The sequence below is a fragment of the Acomys russatus genome, chromosome 10 (assembly GCF_903995435.1).
Source record: "Acomys russatus chromosome 10, mAcoRus1.1, whole genome shotgun sequence".
Lineage (NCBI taxonomy): Eukaryota > Metazoa > Chordata > Mammalia > Rodentia > Muridae > Acomys > Acomys russatus.
Genome location: NC_067146.1, coordinates 50,731,435 through 50,751,708, shown reverse-complemented (window position 1 = coordinate 50,751,708; position 20,274 = coordinate 50,731,435). Strand labels below are relative to the sequence as shown.

Below are 20,274 nucleotides of genomic sequence, written 5' to 3'. Positions count from 1 at the left end.
GGAAAACTTCTCAACAAAGGAGGGCAAACCCCATCTCATATCACACATGCGCATGGTTTGCATCTGGTGGATGTGGTGCCCAGGACAAGGATGCTGAGCTTTTCAGCCGCACAAGGGCCACAGAAGCCACACAGGTTCACACAAGATAGGGCAGGTGGCCTACAGAGAATGCTGGCTTCCTGCTGTCAGGAAAATAACTGGTGCTGCAAACCGTGTATCTATTTTGATTCTTTGTACTTTTAATTAAGACATTATTTTCTCAAATAAAATAACATGCTTTTCTCATAATGATTTTCTATGCACTGATTTATTTATGTGAGAAAAAGAAATACTCTTCCCTATGTGCACCAGCTCAGGGCCTTTTATCTGTAACATATTTTAGTTTGTTGGTTCTAATTAAATTAAGCAATTCAAACAAAACAAATTTTGTTCTGTGGAGCTTGGGACCAGGAACACTTTAAGATTGTATCCTGGGCTAAACGTTTGGAGAAAGAAGAAACATGAGGAAACATGAGTTTCCTCAGGTGGATCAGCAGCCTGGCCCTTCCTTGCAAGACTGTTCTGCAAACAGCCCCAGCAGCTGCCAGGCTTCTCCCTGAGCGCACAGCCCCTCCCTTTGCATCACCACCTCACCTACCCTCGTCTCAGTTCCACCCTGAAACTCCTTCCATGAGCCCAGTGCTGTTGGCACCCAGAACACCCCTTTTTCCTTGCCCAGGTTAACCTTTTATGTCTTTTGTTCTGGCTGTCTCAGGCTTTCAGATACACATGCGAGAAAAGGAGACATTATGGCTTGGCCTTAATAAAGTTGTGGTGCTTCTGTCTCCATCCATTGTGTTCACAGACAGGCCTTGTCTGAAGCTGGTGTCTAACATTGGTTATGTCCCACAGAACACAAAGTCCAGCTGCTGGATGCCAGGGGCTACCCACTCTCGGCTCCCGTGTGTGTGTATGTGTGGGGGGGGGGGGTGGGTGGGGGGGTGTGTGCATGTGTGCATGTGTCCCAGCTGAGGAGAGAAAGCTAGAGAGCAGTTATTCACTTTTGGGTTCCGGGCTTTGCAAGTCCTTTTGCGATCAGGGAGATGTGGTTGGAATTGTGCTGATGTGACCTTCCCTGTTAGAGCAGCTGACAGAGGCCAGACTCAGGCAGAGTGGGAAGGCTCCCGCTGAAGCAAAGACTCAGCTGACGGGAGAGACAACGTGCTGTTTGGGGCGAGGAGAATGTGAATGATACGTTTTTTTCCTACACTTACATCTATTTTTTTAACAATGAAATTATGTTATTTGAGTTATAAGAAAATAACACAAATTCTCCCTATGCCCAAATTACAAACATGAGGCTCGCCTTTTGAAGAGGGAGGCACACCTGTGCTGAATGGGTGAACTAAATTACTTCTCAAGAGTTGAAGAGAAATACAGAGTGCCTGTGTCTCTCCCAAATGACAGCTCTCCTGCCTCTTAATATGGTCTCCATTGGGTCCTGGTTATCTGATGAATGTTCTTTTACCCCGGGAGCTTTTCGAAAAAGGAATCGTGCCTTAGTTTGTTTTTCTTTAATGCGTAGTAAACTTGTCCCAAAGCATGCACTCATTAAATGATTATGATTCGACATAGAAGATTTGCTGTTGAAAGCTCACCGTCCCTCCCAGGAACCTTTCCCCGCTCCGAACATTTACCGCAGAGCACTGTGGGGCCACCTGGCTGTCACAAAACAGTGCTCTTGAAACTGATACTGCCTGTAAAATGTAGGCCCTGTCGTATTAAAGCTCTAAGTTGGGGCTGCAGAGATGGCTTGGTCAGCAGTGTGCCTGCCCTGCAAACGTGAGGACCTAAGTTCAGATCCCAGCACTCACATAGCCCACAAGGCATGCATCTGCAACTCCAGCATTGGGGTGGCAGAGAGCAGAGATGGGAAACCTCAAGAGTTAATCAGCCTGCCAGCCCAGTGGAATCAATGACAAAGACAGCTGGCATTGGCTTCTGGCCACTATACCCATGTGTATGCACATGCATGCACACCCACATGCACACATGTTCACATGCATGTGTACATTTGCACATGAACACACACATATATATATAAAACATTCACACAAATAAATAGATAGATGCATAAGTAAGTAAATAAAACTAAAATTCTGAAAATTGCTTACAGGTTTTCATTTTGACTCCAATAAATTGCTTTAGGTCACACCTCATTTTAAACTCTGAAGTTCTAGAAGTAAAGAGTAAACAGTCTGGCACAGAGAGGGGCATGGAGTGTCCTCATCTCTACTCTGGAGCTACTGCTGTCTTGGGTGGGAGAAGGGACGGGAGTGGAGATAGGGGTACATACTGAGCAATTGTCTTAAAGTAGAAGATGCTGATGTTATCCATTAGCAATTAAAAAAAAAAAAAAAAAAGAACAGAAGCCAGGAACTGTGGCACCTACCTGTGATCCCAGCACTCAGAAGGCAGAGGCAGGAGGAACTCTGTGAGTTGGAGGCCAGCCTGGTCTACAAATCGAGTCCAGGGCAGCCAAGGCTACACAGGGAAACCCTGTCTGGAAAAAAGGAAGGAAGGGAGGAAGGGGAGACAGACAGACAGACAGATAGACAGGGGGTGGATCCTCTCCAAGGATTACTGAAGCTCCCGTGGGTACCAGTGGCTTTGCTTGGGTAGGTCATTAGCCTTGTCAGTGAGCAGAGCAAAGCTGGGTGGGAGGCAAAGGGAAGAGAGACTATAGTTTTATCCGTGTGGCCCCAGATTAGGTAGGTCTCACCGAGGCAGTGATACTGGAGCCCAAAACCACGGAAGAGCAAAGGAATTGGCATGTGCCTTCTCGAGAGACTGCCCAACATGTGACTAAGATTTTAAAGACAAAATCGGTGGAGAAGTACTGTTTACCATGATCAAAGCAAGGAGAAGATTCAGAATTCACTAAAAACTTGGAAGTGGACAAAACCAGTCCTCCACAAGAATTATTACAGGGCAATCTAGAAAGAGGAGGAGTCATAAAATATTCTGAGTTGCATAAAATTGTTACTTGCCACGTAGCACAAGTTGTCCTTAAGCCTACCTGATCCCTCCTGCATCCATCTTCCAAGTCTGTTCACTGCAGGCTATGCCACCACATCTGCCTCCAAGAAGATTTTTGATTTAAAAAAAAAATTAAACTTTGAAAACTCGCATGAATTACATATGCCTCAATGAAAACACTCACTGTTGCCAGACTTCTCTGAAAACTCAGGGAAAAACTCTCATTCTTTAGGGCTTACACAAGTGTCCGATGTGACACTGATGTGAGTAGGGCACCATGGCCGACCAGTTGTGCACACAAACCACAGCCAAGGATGGATCAGGGAGACTAAGTGTATGCGTGCGTTCCCTGGCTCTGAGCTTCTTTGCTTACCCTCTACAAGCACACACTTTGGTTATTTAGCAAGGCCAGGTGGCAGGCTTAGTGGCCTAACAGCAGCCATGCACTGAACTGCCCCAAAGGTGCACAGAGTTTATAAACCATGCTGGGGTCCTCCGTTGTCGGGTAGGTGGCGGTGGTTGAAACTGAAAATACTTTGTATCGGAAGGAAGGTGGGTACAGAGAAAGCAGTTTTGCTTTCTACCACTCTTGGGACTGAGTGGTAGACCCTGTGGGGACACTCTCTGGAGTGTGGGGTGGTGAACCCCGTGGAGACGCTCTCTGGAGTGTGGGGTGGTGAACCCCGTGGAGATGCTCTCTGGAGTGCAGGGTGGTGAACCCTGTGGAGACGCTCTCTGGAGCGGGAGAATAGGCTCTATGGTTTCATCCAGACCTCAGCTTCTGCTTTTCAGTCATTTATATTAAGGATCGCGAAATGTAAACTGTAAGATGGAAGGGAGACAAGAGCTGAATACTCAAAGCCATAAAGCAAACAGAGTATTTAACTTAGATGTGTTTCTCAAGAACTTTCAAAGTACCTAGCAGTGTGGACTGTATCTCAATGGCATAATACTGGCAATAATAGCACATAAGGCCCAGGATCAATACCTGCAATGCAGTGCAATCCATCTGCCAATGATCGTTTACTAATTTTTTAAAAATTTTAATCTGTTATAATTTATTCAGATTACATCCCGATTGTTATTGCCTCTGTTTGCTGTATCTTCCCGTTCCCACCCGCCCTGTTCCCCTCCCCTAGACCTCTGACAGAAAGGGGCCTCTTCCCCCACCATCTGACCACAGCCTATCAGGTCATCTGGATAGCCTGCTTCCCCTTCCTCTGTGAGCCCACCAGGCCTCCCACCAAGGGGAACCGATCAAATAGGGGGCACCAGAGTTCATGTCAGAGGCAGTCCCGTGGAGCACGTGCTGTCCATTGGCTAACCAGTGATATCTTAAATACCATTTGTAGGTCATATCTACCAGACTCTTCTCTCGGCTATACACTTGTTATTCGATAGTCTAAATTAATAATTTTTTCAATAACCTAAAATGAGAAATCCTTATTAAAGATCAGTCTATTTCCACACTATTAGTCTGAATTATGCTTTACCCTGCCTACTTTTCTTGTTGAAAGGAAAACTTAATTCATTTGAATGTTCCCAGTTTAAAGATTTGCCTCTCAGCGACATCTGTTTCTCCCACGGCTGTTTTGCAGCTTGAATTTCACTTGAGCAGCTACAACTCCTGTTCTGGCGTCACCAGGCTTGTGATTTACACACAGAGAGAGGCCGGGGAAGCCACCCAGGAGCCGTAGTCCTGCTTCAAGGTCTGAAAAAGTACCAGTAGGGGAGAGAAGTGAGGTCGTCCTGGGGCTCTGACAGATACAGTGTCCCTGAGTGATCCAAGCCTGGCAAGATTAAGAGGGCTGACTGAGCTAGCTCATATGGCTACAGTAAAACTTCTTACTGGTGTCCCTGGGTGGGTCAGGCTGCTTTCTAAGTTTCCTGAAAAGGGGTGTTTTGAACTAATGCCAGTTTTTTCCAAGGTGATTGAACAAGGGTATAAAACGCCTTCTCTTCAGTTCTGGGGGCCGTATACATTCCCACTCGACAGCTTTATCTGCTGTAAAGTCAAAACACCAAGATTTATGCTTGAAATGAACTTGACATTGGCTGCCTCTGAATGCCCATAGAGCCTGCTTTCCACTCAAACTGCTATATAATCTGCTGGATTCCCTCATATTTTAAAGGACAGAACCTGGATTTGAGTGTATATAATTACTTGGGAGTGAAATTGCTGTCAACATACATCAATCATATTTCCATTTTTCCCTTGTGGAATATTATTTCATGCAACTTGTTAATTCATTCTTATTTTGATGTGTGTATGTATGAAAATGCACAATGTCATGTAACAAATTAATATAGGTTTTTCATCAGTTTTAAGCATTGGAATGTATTCATATTAATTAGCTTTTGTTGTGCTCTGTCCTCCGTAGCCATATGTGGTACTATGCCACACCCAAGGGGGTTGTGTGACAATATAAGGCCAATTCATACCCTGTTCTTACATAGCTTGTAGTATATAAATACTAGTCCAAAGCCATAACTAAAAACAAAAATATAGAGAAATAATCAGTGGAGAAGTATCCTCCCATCTCCTCAAAGGCCCTTGCTTAATTGCTTTGCCTTCGATTTCTCTGTAGTTTCAGTGCCTTGCTTCTCAGGAGCTCCCCTCCTTGGCTCCCCTGAGGCCTTTGTGCTTTGGGATGGGAATTCCATCTTTGCACCATCCCTCTGACTTTTTTTCTCTCTTGCACAGCAGGAGCGCCATGTGTCCACAGGGTCCTCTCCTAACCCTGCTGTATGGCCACCACTGCCAGTGCACCAGGGGAACTGGCATCCAAATGGCAAGAAAAACCTGTTAGGAACCCAGCCAGCCCCGCGCCCTGCCTGACCTGCCTCCTCTTCCTTAGTTTCATCGTAAACTTCACCTTGTTCATGCTGGAGCTGCAGGGGATTCCAATCCTGAGCTGCTGATCACACTTGGTGTGACCTCACACCTCTCTCATCACACTCAGTGCGACCTCACACCTGTGGTTTTCATCTCTGGAACTCTGTTCCATGCTGACTCGGAGCCAATTAGACAAATTGGTTGTGAACGCGGAATGTTGACCATCTCTCTCTGCATTTGAATTTTTGTACAGATACTGTGAGGCTATGGAATTTTTCTGAGCCTCGATGTCCTTGACAGTTAAATGGAAAAAATTATAGTACTTGCTTTCCAAGACATCCGACCTTGTTCCTAAGAGCCTGGTCTCCCAGTCTTTACCCAAAAGGCATGTAGTAAAGGCATCGAATGCCTCAAGACCTGTGTGGCATGATTGCTAGCATCTTAGCGTTAGTTACCACTCTTAGGTGTAAGCCTGCTCTAGCCACTTTTCCTGTTACTGTGACAAACTGGCTGACAAAAGAAGCTTAAGGAAGAAGGTGCTTAGTTTTGGTCACAGTTTGAGGCTACAGAAAGGAGAAAGGATGGCAGCAGGACCGTGAAGGTTGGCTCATGTGATATTCAGTCACAAAGCAGAGAGAGGTGAATGCCCAGCGTCCACCTCACCTTTTCATTCACATGTGGTCTAGGGAGTCCAGCCCTGGAATGGTGCTGGCCACACAAGGTTAGGTCTCCCCACCTAAATAAGCCGGTTTACAAGCTGGTTCACAGTGGTACCCAGAATTAAGACTCCGGGGCTTCTAAATCTCATCAAATTGATTGTCACGGCAAACCAGCACAGAGACTTATGTGTAGGTGACATTTTAGTACCTTCCACTCAGCTCTAACCTGCACTTTACCTTCCTTGGACTTTTTACTGCAGTTCTGTGTTTTAGTAAGCACCCCCAAAACAAACACTAAACAGATGCCCAGGGAAAAGGGTCTGCTCGTCCCAGGCTGGCTTCTTGCTTATACCATGCTTATAGAAGGTCAACTTAATCTTTGTGGTATTTTTTAAAGCACCCGTCTTTTTATAACTACTACCACCTTTTTTTTTTTTTTTGGTTCAATCATTCCATCAATTCATTTATTCCTTGACACGAGCCGCATTTGACATCATGAGGCTATGTGACACCAGCTCTCCTGCACATTCTGGCTTCCCAAGCCCTCTCCAGACTGCGCCGACTTCTCTTCCCCTCTCTGCTCCCTTCTTCCTCTTCCTGCAAACCCCTGTCCTCTTCCGCTTCCTTCCATTCTTCCTCGTCTTCCTCTAGTTGCTCCAATCTCAGAATGATGTTTAAATCTTAATCTCATGTTCTTGGACTTTTGGCTAACTTACTACCAACTCTTTATCTGAAGTATATTTTTTGAGTTCTTGAAGGTCAAGAATTTTTTCAATAGCAACTTTTTAAAGATAATTTGCCAACAACTCCTGTGGCATGTAATTTTATATTCTTATTGTTACTTAAGATTTTTATTCATATCATGGCCAATATTTTGAAAAATATGTGTCTGCTTCTCAAAAAAATATGTTGCACAAGCATGGTAGGACAATGAGTCATAAGGTTTAGTCACTAAGGTCCTGTTATTGATGGATCACGAAAGAATCAGTCTTACCTAAAAGAGTTCACTAAGTCATAAAGATATATTCTTGTTCTGATGCTATTCAATTTATTTTAGGATATGGAAAGGGATAAGCTGCTGTAAAACACAAATCAAATTGAAGTGGGGAATGAGAGGGAGGGAAGAGAAAAAGAACTGCTAATACTGCTGGTTTCTGTGTATAATTTAGCCGCTTTAAATATTAAGTAATCTTTTATATTGATCATAACTATTTCCTGAATACAGGGAGAACTATTTTCACTCTAAATTTATAACATTTTTGGAAGTTTAATTATCATACTTGAAGGTCAAATGGTGTTTTATTGCAATAAAATACAAAAAGTAATAAAGAAATTATTCCTGGGGAGATGAACGTCTCGGTTCATAGCTCATTAAATACTGACTTCACAGACCATGTCTAATTTGTCATATTTAGCTTTGGAAATTTAATACATTAGAATTTCAAATTAGGTGAAAAGATACGTGAGACAAAACTACCTAGGGCCTTTGAATTCCAAAATGATTTAGGAGGTAAAGTTCTGGTAAGCTAATGCCTGCCTATATTTGTGTGAATTACCTATCAGGGTGTGTGTGTGTGTGTGTGTGTGTGTGTGTGTGTGTGTGTGATTGCTTACCTGATTCAAAGATGCCCTTAAGCACACAGTGATACCAATGCACAGCTCAATGTCAGACATGTTATTTTTCTCACTGTCTCGAAGTCTTCATTGTACTGAGAACTTTGCTTAATCAGTTGGCTGAAATCTATTAGTGTTACAGTGTTTTGGAGTCACATGTTGACTTAAAGGCTTTCTTCTAAAATAAGCCATTGAAAAGTAACACACTTGTCCAAAGGGGACTAAGTGCGGTCTTGTTCTCTAAGCATGCCTAGGCCACTGTGCTTGTGTGAGATTCTGGTAGGCCCAAGATTTTTTTGAAAAAGTATGAAAAATGTCCAAATTTTTATTTTCATTCTGCATTGAGTGGCTCAGTTTTCTTTGCTACTCTTTGCGTGTCAGGGATTCCCTGATGGATACCCAGTACAGAGCTCCCTCCTGACTCTGCTTCAGCCTTGTCTAATGGAAATATGTGAACCCTACATGTAATTTTAAATCCTATACTGGCCAGATGTAGTGAGCAAAAACAAAATCGTTAACTTATCTATTTAACACAGATTATGTAGAATATTAAACATTTCAATATAATATAGGCAATATAAAATTATTAATAAGGCATTTTACATTATTTTTCTTGTGCCAAGACTGAAAATCTGGTACATATTTTATATGTGGAGTACATTTAAGTTTTAGAATATCTCGCTCATTTAAGGTTTTATACATTTTCTGTTAAAAGTAGCATCACATGCCTGCCTGACCTTAATGTCTTAAAACTCTTCAAAAACTGAATTGGGTACCCCAAAAGCTCATTTTCCTTTGTGTTCACATATTGACAAAATTTCTTCATTTTTTTTAAAAGAGTTGAACTAACATTGATGCAAATATGTGTATTTCAAAACTATGTACAAATGGATTCTTTCATTTTTTTGCCAACCTAGCATTATTAATATAAGTACATGAGGTGCTACATGAGTTGAAAATCAGTGTCACAGAAAGAAGCTGTGATTGTTTTCTAAGGTTTTGCAGACAGTTTAGATAACAACGGAACTTACAAGTTGAAATCTAATGTATAAAGTCATTATACATTTCTAGTTTATTTTGTGTGTGTGTGTGCGTGCGTGCGTGCGTGCGTGTGCATGTGCGTGTGCGTGTGCATGTATGTGTAGGCCAGAGGCCACGAGTGGTTGCCTAGCTTCATCGCTCTTCACTTTTTTTTAATTCACTTTACGTCCTGGTCTTGGCCCCATCCCTCCTCACCTCCCAGGCCCTCTCCCCTATTCCTCAGAAAAGGGAAGCTCCCCCTTCCGGTTCACCCCAGCTCTATCAAGTCCTATCAGGACTGAGCTTGTCCTCCTCCCGTGTGGCCTGGCAAGGCAGTCCCACCAGGGGATAGTAATCAAAAGGCTAGCAAGAGAGCCCATGTCAGAGACAGCCCCCCCTCCCCGCTCTCCTTCCTGGAGGACCCACATGAAGCCTCAGCTGCCCATTGGCCACATCTGTGTAGAGGGCCTAGGTCCAGTCCGTGCATGGTCCTTGGCTGGCGCTTCAGGCTTCAGTCTCAGCAGGCCTCTCTGGGCCTGCTTGGCACTGCTGGCCTTCTTGTGAAGGTCCTGTCAGCTCCAGGCCCTTTCTGCCCCCACCCCCCCCCTACCCCCTCCCACCTTTCCATAAGATTCCCTACGCTTTGCCTATGTTTGGCTGTAAGTCTCAGAATCTGTTTCGAGGCACTGCTGAGTGCAGCCTCTCAGATGCCTTTAATCCCATCACTCCGGAGGCAAAGACAGGTAGATCTTTGTGATATCAAGGCCAACCTGGTATATTGAGTGAGTTCCAGGACAGCCAGGGCTACACAGAGAAATCATGTCTCAAACACAGAAACAAAAAGCCAGAATTCACCTTATTTTTTTAAGATAAGGTCTCCTCTGAGCCTGGAGCTCACTGTTTCAGCTGCACTAGCTGATGGGATTACCGATGTGCACCACACACCTGGCTTTTTATATGCCTGCTGGGGAGCCCAACGCAGACCCCCCCCCCCACGCTTGTGCAACAAGCTCTTTACCCACAGAGCTGTCTTCCTAGCCCTGTACATTTCTAGTTTTAAAGTTTCTAACTTCAAACCCGGTCCCTGTAATCCCAACATTTGAAACTTGAGGAAGGAAGGCTGCTCTAAGTCTGAGGCCAGCGTGGGCCACACAGAAACTCCAGGACACTTTGAACTATAAAAGGAGACACTGCCTCCAGAACACCAGAGACAAACTCAGGCTCCAGCCAGACTCTCTCACGTCACCAACTACCTGGATGCTTCCTGCTCAGCCTGTGTGTGCACAGTGTGACACACGGGAGCCTGCATCAACGGGCCATAGTCTGTCTTTGATTCTTGGCTGTTTGGCACATATTCCTTTTGTTTGAAGAAAATCCTCACTCAGAGTTAATAATTCAGTGAGCCACTGTGGAGCCCTCACAACTTAACTGATAAGCATCAACACAAAACACAAAATCTTGAAATATATTACCTTCTGTTTTTTAAGGGTTCCACAGAAGGCTTTAATAAACCTGATGACGGTATCTCCATAGAATCTGCTCTTTTAAAACCCACACATATATGTCCAGTATGCATGATATGTTAATCTGGAGCAATATGTTGATACACGCCAGTCTCATCTCAAAATGCTGTTCATTCTGTTATAACTGAGCTACTGCCCATTGAGGGAGAAACTGATTGTTCATATCTGGCTGAAATTCCTTTTTGAAAGTTAGGAAAGGCTTTTGAGTATGTGTCTCACATTTAGGTAGTGAATTGGCATTTCCTCAGATTTGGAGAGCATCATGGGGCAGGGAGAACCTGACTGTCCGCAGTGTGACACAGGCAGTGTCCTGTGTACCCATGCTTCTCCCTCTGCTCCTCCACATGCGCATTTGAACATACATCCTTCCTCCCTCACTCATATCCATGATCAATCCCGCAAATGGCCTTAGCTTTCAGTCCCATGATCTTGTGCACCAGGGCTTCTCTTCCTAGCCCTTTTCCTGACATCGTTATCAAGGCCTGCTGAATGTGGGTTCCTCCACGAGCCCTTGTCTATCCTCCTTTATCGCTGCCTGTCTCCCTATGCTAGTAACTCCTCAGGGAGAGTGTCTTCTCCATAAACCTCTCAAGTACTTCCCATTCCTTAGTTAGCCTAGCCTTAGGCTCCTTCTCTTCTCCCCGCAGCCTCACCCCTGCACCGTCTGAACACAGTGCACTCCACTACAATTGTGCCCACCTGACAGTGTGACCTCTGTTGGGGGTCAGGGGGTAGAGAACAGAATGGGCTTTTTTCTCATTACCCTAATGGCCAAAACAGCACACTTTATGAGATGGGTGAGCTCTTGGCATATTCATCAGCTGTCACACTGCATTTATATTTTGAGCTTACACGGCACAAAGCCTATAAAATGGATGACCATCCTGTATACAAGGGGCTCTCTGATCAGTGTAGGGGGATCCATAACTTTTAAATATAATGAGCAATGAGTTGGCCATCTTATTTCAGGATGCTTGTTGGCTTTTTTTTTTTTTTTTTCTTAATCCTGCAGAATAAAAAGTCCCCAGCTGTGTGACTTATTGCATGCCAGCTAAGTCCTGTAGCTGCATTTGTGACTCCTTGTCGCTGGATGTTGCTTTTGTCGCACATTTTAGTCACCATCCTTCTCTGTTCTTCTTTTGTTCCAGCTCCCACGGAAGCCACAGCTTACTTTCACCTCGGTAAGTGTTTAAGAGTCTGAGGCCATCAGCTTAGGACCTGGTCACCCTCCCAGCACTCCCCCCCCCCCTCAGCTCCCCTTTCAGCGTTGTGAGCCTGTGCTGTGGAGGTGGAGACCCTTAGCTGCCTGGGTGTCACTGAACAGACACTCCAAGGGGAAGCTCCTGCGCTGCCTTCGGGAGTCGTGTATGTCACTGCCCTGAGTCTTAGAATGCTGTCAGTGTCACTTTATGGTCGAGGGTCCAAAGAAGTTTCTCCTGCCATCATGTTAGAGTGCAGAGGCAGAAGCCATGGGTGTACATAAACTTGGGTCATTTTAAACATAAGATTTCTGCTCTGATTCTTGGGTTGAAAAAGAGAAACTATTCAATCATGTCTTCTGACATTAAAAGGAGGCTATTAAGTGATTCCTTGCTTTTTAAAAAGACACCCATGATTTCCTAGCAGTACTGTGTACTCTGTGGCCCCAGCTATTCAAGGTGGGGTTATAGAATTGTTAAAAGCACAGATTCCAAAGGCAAACCGCCTACATTTATCTCACCTTCACGACTTGCTAGACACTGATAAGTAACCTGTCTGTGACCACATGTAAAATAGAATCAAGAACAGTATCTACGTCACTGGGTTGGTATGTTAATAAAGTGAAATTTCAAACTCTACAGTAAAAGTATGGTAGTGTCTGGTGATACGTAAATACAAAAATGTGTTTATCCACTGAAGGGGTTATCTCCAGAAAGCAAGTAACCATTAAGAGTTAAATGTGTCATGTTGTGTCAGTAAAGACTTATTTTAAAAAGCAACTTCCTACCCTCTGTAATTTAGTAAGAGTGGAAGGGATCATTGTAGCTGGTCCCAGTCCTTCCAGGCATCTCTTACTCTGGGCCTCAGATAGGTCCATTATGTGTCTCTTGGGCTTTTCCTTTCAACCTACAAACCCAATTAATTTATTTTTCTCTTTGGAAAAATCTGCCTCGAGAAGCTTTGCTTTTATGTAATGCTACAGCTTGGGGCTCCTCTTGCCAGATGAACATAGCGGCTTAGAAGCGTGCCTTCTGGCAGCCACGACAGGCTGGTGACCCGCAGTGGTACAGCGGAGTCCTGGCCAAGCTGTGACCTGAGAGAGCTGTACCCTGTAGGCGTGTCAGACACTGCATCCAAGTGCTCAGAGGAATCATTAAATCGTGCCCCCTGCTCCCCGCCCATGCTCAGAGTCCATCACTGAGTTCTCTCCAGTGCACAGCCACGCTCTCCCTGTCCTCACACCTCAGGCCTCACTGGGGAGCAGCCAGTGCTCCTGAGTGCACGCCGATTCGCTGCTTTCCATGGTTCATTATATGCTTGCCTGCTGGCATACCTGGCATTCAGGGGGAGTGGACTGCCATAGGTGGGATGTCACCAAAGAGAATTTGAAACCACCCTCCCTGATATTTGGAAGAGATTTTATAATTACCCAGTGAGTTCAGAGAATTGTGTGACTGAACCCCTTAAAAGCAGAAAATAATCAACTTTGAAAAATATAAAAGATTGTTGATGGCTTCTGTTAGTCAAGTGACACGATTTTAATTTTTCTGAAAACCAACTAGATCAAACAACACCATAAGGAAAAGCCCCAGAAGATTCCTATTACCCAACACTTCCTGGGCAAGCCTCAAAAAGCTTGTGGGAATGTTGATAAAGCAGTAATTAATGTCTCTTTTCACACGCTGAGCCCACTTACATTGTAGCTGGCCATGAAATCGCACTTGTCTTTGCTGACCCTCTATTCAGAGTAGGTGGGCGGGGCACTCTCCAGTGTTTGAAGCTGTTCTTTGGCATGCCCAAAATACTAATGCTTAAAAATGGGTGTTGAATACAGGTGCAAGGTAGTGATACTGAAGTTACCACCATGGCTGGCACCCTAGTGTTCCCCTGACTTTTAAATTGGCTCTACAGTTATACATAAACATTAGTTGTAGGTACAGGTCCTGTTTCCCATGCAATTCTGAGGGAAAACAGAGTTAGCAATTCAGGGTGCACTAGATGAATAATGAGTAAAGGTGGGAAATTCTAAAAACAAATCAGGCCAGAGTAGTAGGGTTGACAGGAAAGACAAGAGACGATGGGTCAGAAGAGTAAATGGCGGCTGTTGGGGCTATGGTAAATAGCCAGACTATCCTGTTGTCCCACGCTTTAGTGAGCAGAGTTGGGTTTGCCCAGACTGTGTCTTGGTAGACATGGTAAACGTGGGTCAGGAATAAGTGACAAGCTCTGTGTGGCCTGTCTTCACTTTGGCTCTCCTGCTTGTGACCATTCAATAGTTTCTCTTCGGAGGCTCTGGGTTTCAGACTTCAAGAAGTCTAAGCAGCAAAGCCTTCACCCTCAGCACCAACAGACGGAGCAGTTACAATCAGCTGCTTATTTAAAAGACAGTTTTAACTTGAATTACGAGTGGTCTCCATCGATGAAGCATGCTGACACTCACAGCTAAATCCTTCTCTGTCGTGTTATTCCTCTCTAAGGACTCTCTCTCTCTCTTAGCTGAAATACACAGTGACAGTGTGATCCTACGAGATGACTTTGACTCCTACCACCAGCTGGAATTAAATCCCAATATATGGTAAGTTACAGGAATGTGTTGAATTTTGAGTTCTGAAATGATGCTGACATTGTTCAATGAAAACTTTTTCTCCCTGAAGGATCAATTACCGAAAATTCAACTGCTCTTGAGAACTAATATATCTGTGAGAATGGTTTACTATGGACTAGACTTGTATACCAAAAACAACGCTTATTTTGTTTTGTCCTTAAAATAGAATTATAGGTGTTCTTCCAATTCCTGAGCGAGGCTGGCTGTATCTTAGTTTTATGAGATTTTCATATATTATTCTAGTTCACTTTTCTGTTGCTGTGATAAACACCCTGATCGATAGCAATTTGGAGGAAGAAAGAGTTTATTTAAGCTTACACTTCCAGGTTCATCACTGAGGGAACTCAGGGAAGGAATCTGGAGGCGGGACCTGAAGCAGAGACCATAGAAGGGCACAGCTTACAGGCTTGCATCCAGGTTCATGTTCAGCCGCCTCACGTAATGAGGTGTCTTGCCTAGGGGATGGTACTGCCAACAGTGGGCAGGGCTCTTGTACATCAATTAGTAATCAAAAGTGGCCCCCAGGTCATTCTAATGGAGGCAGTTCTTTGACTAAGATTCCCTCTTCCTATGTATGTCAAGTTGACAAGGTTAGCCAGCATATGTCTAACACATCATGCTATGATGCATCCAATAATTAATGCTGAGGGGAAAGGGGGAAATGTCTCATCTGAAGTGACAAATGCCTTCATCACAACTAGAAATAATTTCTCATATTAGCTCTCCTCACTATTTATACTCCGCTCTTTCTTTAGAAGGCTTTTAGGTGTAAATTCCATTGGATTTTGAGGACAAAGAAATAACAAACTTGGACTCAGTCTATAGGAACTTTTCTATATAGTTTGATATCTTAATTTGTTGGCAGCGTGTTACATCTGTCAGCCTATTTGGAAGAGTTTATGAATATGTCGCTTTCTGTAATGCAGCCTACAATTGCATGGATAAAGAGCAGTTCAAAAAAGGCCAAACTTTGAACCTAAAATGAAAACCCAAGGTCAGAAAGTGAATGACACTGCTACCCATGAGTGTCAGCATATGAGGTCACTCTGCCTTGTCTTTACTTTCTACTGTTTTTACAAATGTTTTGAATTCCAATGGCACAATCAGTGATCCATACTCACACAAATATCTAATAGTAATTATTTAAGTGGATATTTTTTATAGTTGCGTTTCTCTCATGTAGCTAATAGTTCAGTAGTGATTTAGAGACACACCATTCAGGAGTTGTGAATCTTGGGCAGAGACCCTCAAATGTAACAGTGTAAGACCAGGAAGAGGCATGATGCTCCCAGCAGGATCTTCTTGGAGAAAGTGACCCTCAGGTTGAAAGCTGAAGGTGACAATGGAGTGTGGGGCCACCATGGCATGGAGGGGACTCTTAGGTCTTCTCTAGAGAGAGATATGAGTGTAAATACTGCGAAACAGAATAAGACACTACTAACTCAGTCTCCTACGTATTATTTGAGAAAACCGTGACGCAACAGTGCTCTTCTCCAGGAAAATCCAAATATAAGTGTCTTGAAATTTTTTAAAAAGGCAAAGATAGGACATTTTCAGTACCATGTCTGACCAAGAAAATGTCTTGCTTTTCTTTTGATATCCGTATCTTTGTATTCCATTGACATAGATGTTAGCAATTGATTTGCTTATTTCAAGGAAAGCTTTTCTGCCAAGTCAACTCATCATCTTCAGTTTTCTTGACAAATACAGAATATGACTTTTATGTGATTCAAAATGTGTTGGTTTTTTTAAATCAATGAAATGTGATTGATTTTGCTTCAACCATTTTCATGATTGATTGGGTATGATCTTTCCTCGCCAAAATTATGGATTTTATGTCTCTTTTATTTAAGCTATGATTTTTCTACTCTTTTTGACACTTCCTTTTTTTAAACTCACAGAACCATGCACTTCACACCACGTGTTTCCCAGTGAGCTCACGTCTCCTTGGCGGTCACAACCCGTTTCACTTCATTTATTCACTCGCTCATTCCTTCCTTCCTTTTTTTTTTCTTTTTCCCCCCTTCAAAAAAATGCATAGACTATTGCACTCCTATTTGAGAAGGCATTTTATTAAACTAGAAATGGCCCAGTCCCTGAGATCAAGCCAGTCTGGTTTCACTTCTGAACACATGGCTTGCTAACTGGGCACCCTAAGGAAAATAAAGAGCTCCCTTCTTTCTATGACCCGCCCCCCCCCCCCATTGCTTGCAGCAAAAATGAGGCATTGAGAAGTGAGAGAGTGTGGAAAGGGCTGCTACCATGCCTACACATGACAGGTGTCCAGAAAAGTCTACGTCTCTCCCAATTCACGTCTCTCCCTTCTTTCCTCTCTTTTTCCTCCCCTCCTTCCTTTCTTCTTGCCTCTCTCTCTCTCTCTCTCTCTCTCTCTCTCTCTCTCTCTCTCTTTCTCTCTCCTTCTTTTTCCCTTGTTCTATCCATTCGCCATGTTCTTCTCCCTCCCTCACATTCCTTCCTGACTTCCTGTGATGGTATTTATACACTGGTCTGTGTTTCTTCTAAGCCCAGACACAAATGTTAAAAATAATTAATCTGAGTCCTTCAGTCTTACTTATCACATTAGCATGAAAAACAAGCATCAAATTAAATATACCTGCATAGCATTCCCTATGAATGAAATGAAAATAGGGTGGTAGCAGACTTGCAGCAGAGGGCAAAGAGCATTATCAGGTGACTGGGCCCCTTAAACATAACATAAGCTCACTCTAAAAATGCAGAATACCCAATACAAGCACATTTTCTGGCTTAGTAGTATGTGTGTATGCACTTATATGTGCATGTATGTACATGTGCAAGTATGTATGTACACGTGTATACACGTGTAATGGGGGTATATATGTGTGTGAGTGTGAAGACAACCTTGAATGTTGGCCAGCTTGCTTTAGACAGGTCTCTTTGTTGTTCTCAGTGTACCAGGGTATCTAGCCTGTGAGCTTCAGTGGATTTTCCTGTTTCCCCATCTCTTGCTGTAGAGCACCAGGATTGCAGGCATACACCACTGTACCCCGCTTTACTTGAGTGCTGGGGTTTTGAACTCAGGTCCTCATGCCTGCTTGACAAGTGCTTTATCCACTGAGCCACATCTCCAGTGCCCTGTTTAATAGATTTAAGAAAGTGGCAAAGCCTTACCGTGATTTGAACCCTTCTGGATAGCTTTTGCTCTTCTAAAATCTGTTTTCTCGGTGCACAAACTTTGTCCTTTATAATATTGTCTTTGAGTCTCTTTACTTCACAAAAATAATCGAAAGCCTGCTAGAAGCCTGGCGACAGTATGTGAAGGATTGTCTCCCCTGCCACCTCTGCATGTGTTGCTGTACTCATGCCACGCACCACCAGAGAGGAGCAAAGTGCTGGGTGTTGCACAACTAAACAGCTCACCAAATAATCTGCCTGAAAAGATAGATGTGATACTTATGTATTTTCTCCTACATGGTTCTAGAAGCTTCACGAACATTGTTCAGTGTATAAGTCCTATCAACAACCAAAAATTCAGAAATAAATCATAGTTATAGCTTTATTATTTATATGGACAATCAAAAAGGGAGAAATAAAGAAACCACAGTTGCAGCTGCTTAATTTTAAATCCATTTTAAACTTCATTCACTTATTTGCTCCTATTAATTTCTTCTTATGTCCATTTTCATTCTACTTCATGTAGTTTCTTACTATCTTATTCGTTGTCTTATGAAATACATAGAATAAAACATGATATTCCTATTATTATAAATAAAAGAGTAGTGATGTGGATCTGCCAAGGTTTTTATGGCAATAGTGTAGAATTAAGGAACATTTTGTTCATGAACATAATAGTGAATGAACTATGTACTGAACAGTTTAAAGATTTGAATTGAATTAAAAACTGATCGTTTTGTTTGGTGAGAGAATCAACGAATAAAAGAATATAAACAGCAAGAAGACTTTCCTTCCATATTAGAATTCTCTTCTCTTCCGCTGGAGTTGCTGACTATGGCATCAGCCTCTCTGCCCGTCTAGAAATTACATACACAAACACAGTGTGTGTAGCTATGAATTCCATTCGCAAACCTAGATATCAGAAAGGTAAAACTTTTTTATTCTTATGTAAGCCCGCTTAACTAATTTTTTTTTTAATCTTTGCCCATTAAACCTTAATTTTATTCTGTTCTGGTTTGCCCTCTCCCATCTGTCTAGATTTTGGCTAAGTTTCAGGAGTCGTAGAAGTGCCACGGCAGGTGATAAGGGGGAGGGGTGACCCTCAGATGCCCGATAAGGGGGGATGACCTTCAGATGCCCAGTAAGGGGGGGATGACCCTCAGATGCCCGATAAGGGGGGGATGGCCCTCAGATGCCCAATAAGGGGGGAATGACCCTCAGATGCCCAGACGTGCTTCTGCATATGCACACCAAGTCCTCCACCATCACCTCTGCTCTTGATGCCTCCTGGGCAGTTGCTGCTTCGGGGTCCCTGCATAAGGGCTTGGAAAACTGCTCCTTGCTCCTCGCTCAGGAAAGGGGGGTGTGTATGTTTCTCTAAGACACCTTCCTGTGCTCAGCTGTGCTGATGTGCCCTGTTGTTCTTCTGCCCCCCTGGGGTGCATTGATTCTTTGCCCCAAGACTCTCTCAGGGCCCTTTATTTCCCCTCTCCCCCATCCATTTGTTTGTTTGTTTGTTTGTTTGTTTGTTTGTTTGAGAGTTTAGTCGGCGATGAAGAGCGCAAACCAGCAGATAGACCCGTGGTTCAGCCTTGAGAGAGACTAACTCCCGCTTCTCCTGGACAGTGGGCCACATGCAGGCCTACCTCTGAATGACAGCCACATCCTCAACAATGCACAAGTGTCACTGAACCCAGAGGTGGGGGAATGGGGGGGGGGTGACAGGGAGTACAGATGAAGCAAAAGGAGCTCATTGGTGCTGGGGACAGCAAGCTCCCCATCAGCAAGTGCACCCAGTACAGCTGCACTGCTGCTGACAGAGGGACCCACAATGCCTTTGCCATGCAGGACCGACCCTCCTCCAAGCCCCACCCAGACAAAAGGGTAGAAATTCCATAAACTTGGGGGAAGACTAGAAGCCACAGGTGTGAAGGCAGTTGATTAGCTCAGAGGTAAAGCTCGCGTCTTTAGAATTTCTGTAACTCCAGAAAACCCCAGTATGCTTCATCATTAACATCTAACTACAGTAATGTAACTGCGAGTTCACCTTGACAATCACAGAGTTTTTTTCTTATGAATTAAACTAATGTGACATTGTTGTCACGAAGCAATGATGATCTGAAGAAAGTATATGTGGCAGAGATGTGCATATGTGTTAAAATAGAAATATATGTATTTCAGTGGTATAAATTTATCCCAATTAAAAAAATCATCAGAGGTTGGCAAGCTGGCTCAGCAGGTAACAGTGGTCACCATGCAAGCCTTGTAACCCTCACTTTGTCCCTGGAACCCACCTACAGGTGGAAGATTGACTGCACAGACTTGTCTTCTGACGTCCACACTCGCACGGCGGCATGCACTACTACACGCGATAACCAGAAATAAAATAACAGAAGAGATCAAAAGGAGAAGTAATAAATAAAGTGTATTCTAATTTACAGTAAGAGAAAACAGAGGAAGGAGCAAGGGAGGAGGGGAGAGACAAAAAATAAATGCAGTCTTAAATATGATTACGTTGGATTAGAAGGGTCTCTTTTCCTCCAGGCAATTATACAGACAAGGAGGAATCTTTGTTCTGCTGAGGTTGTCCCTGAAATGCTTGTTTTCTACAGACTGCAGAAGGCATCCCAGGCTGTGGTACCCTGG

General features: G+C 43.6%; 1 protein-coding gene across 1 annotated transcript in view; it reads left to right on the top strand.

Moving 5' to 3' along the window:
* The window catches only part of Reln (reelin), a 448,260-nt gene that overhangs the window by 184,916 nt on the left and 243,070 nt on the right, over positions 1 to 20,274 (top strand). Inside the window, exons 5-6 of the mRNA XM_051152119.1 lie at positions 11,819 to 11,851; positions 14,367 to 14,445. Coding sequence (XP_051008076.1) covers positions 11,819 to 11,851; positions 14,367 to 14,445 — 112 coding nt within the window. The remainder of the gene's footprint in view (positions 1 to 11,818; positions 11,852 to 14,366; positions 14,446 to 20,274) is intronic.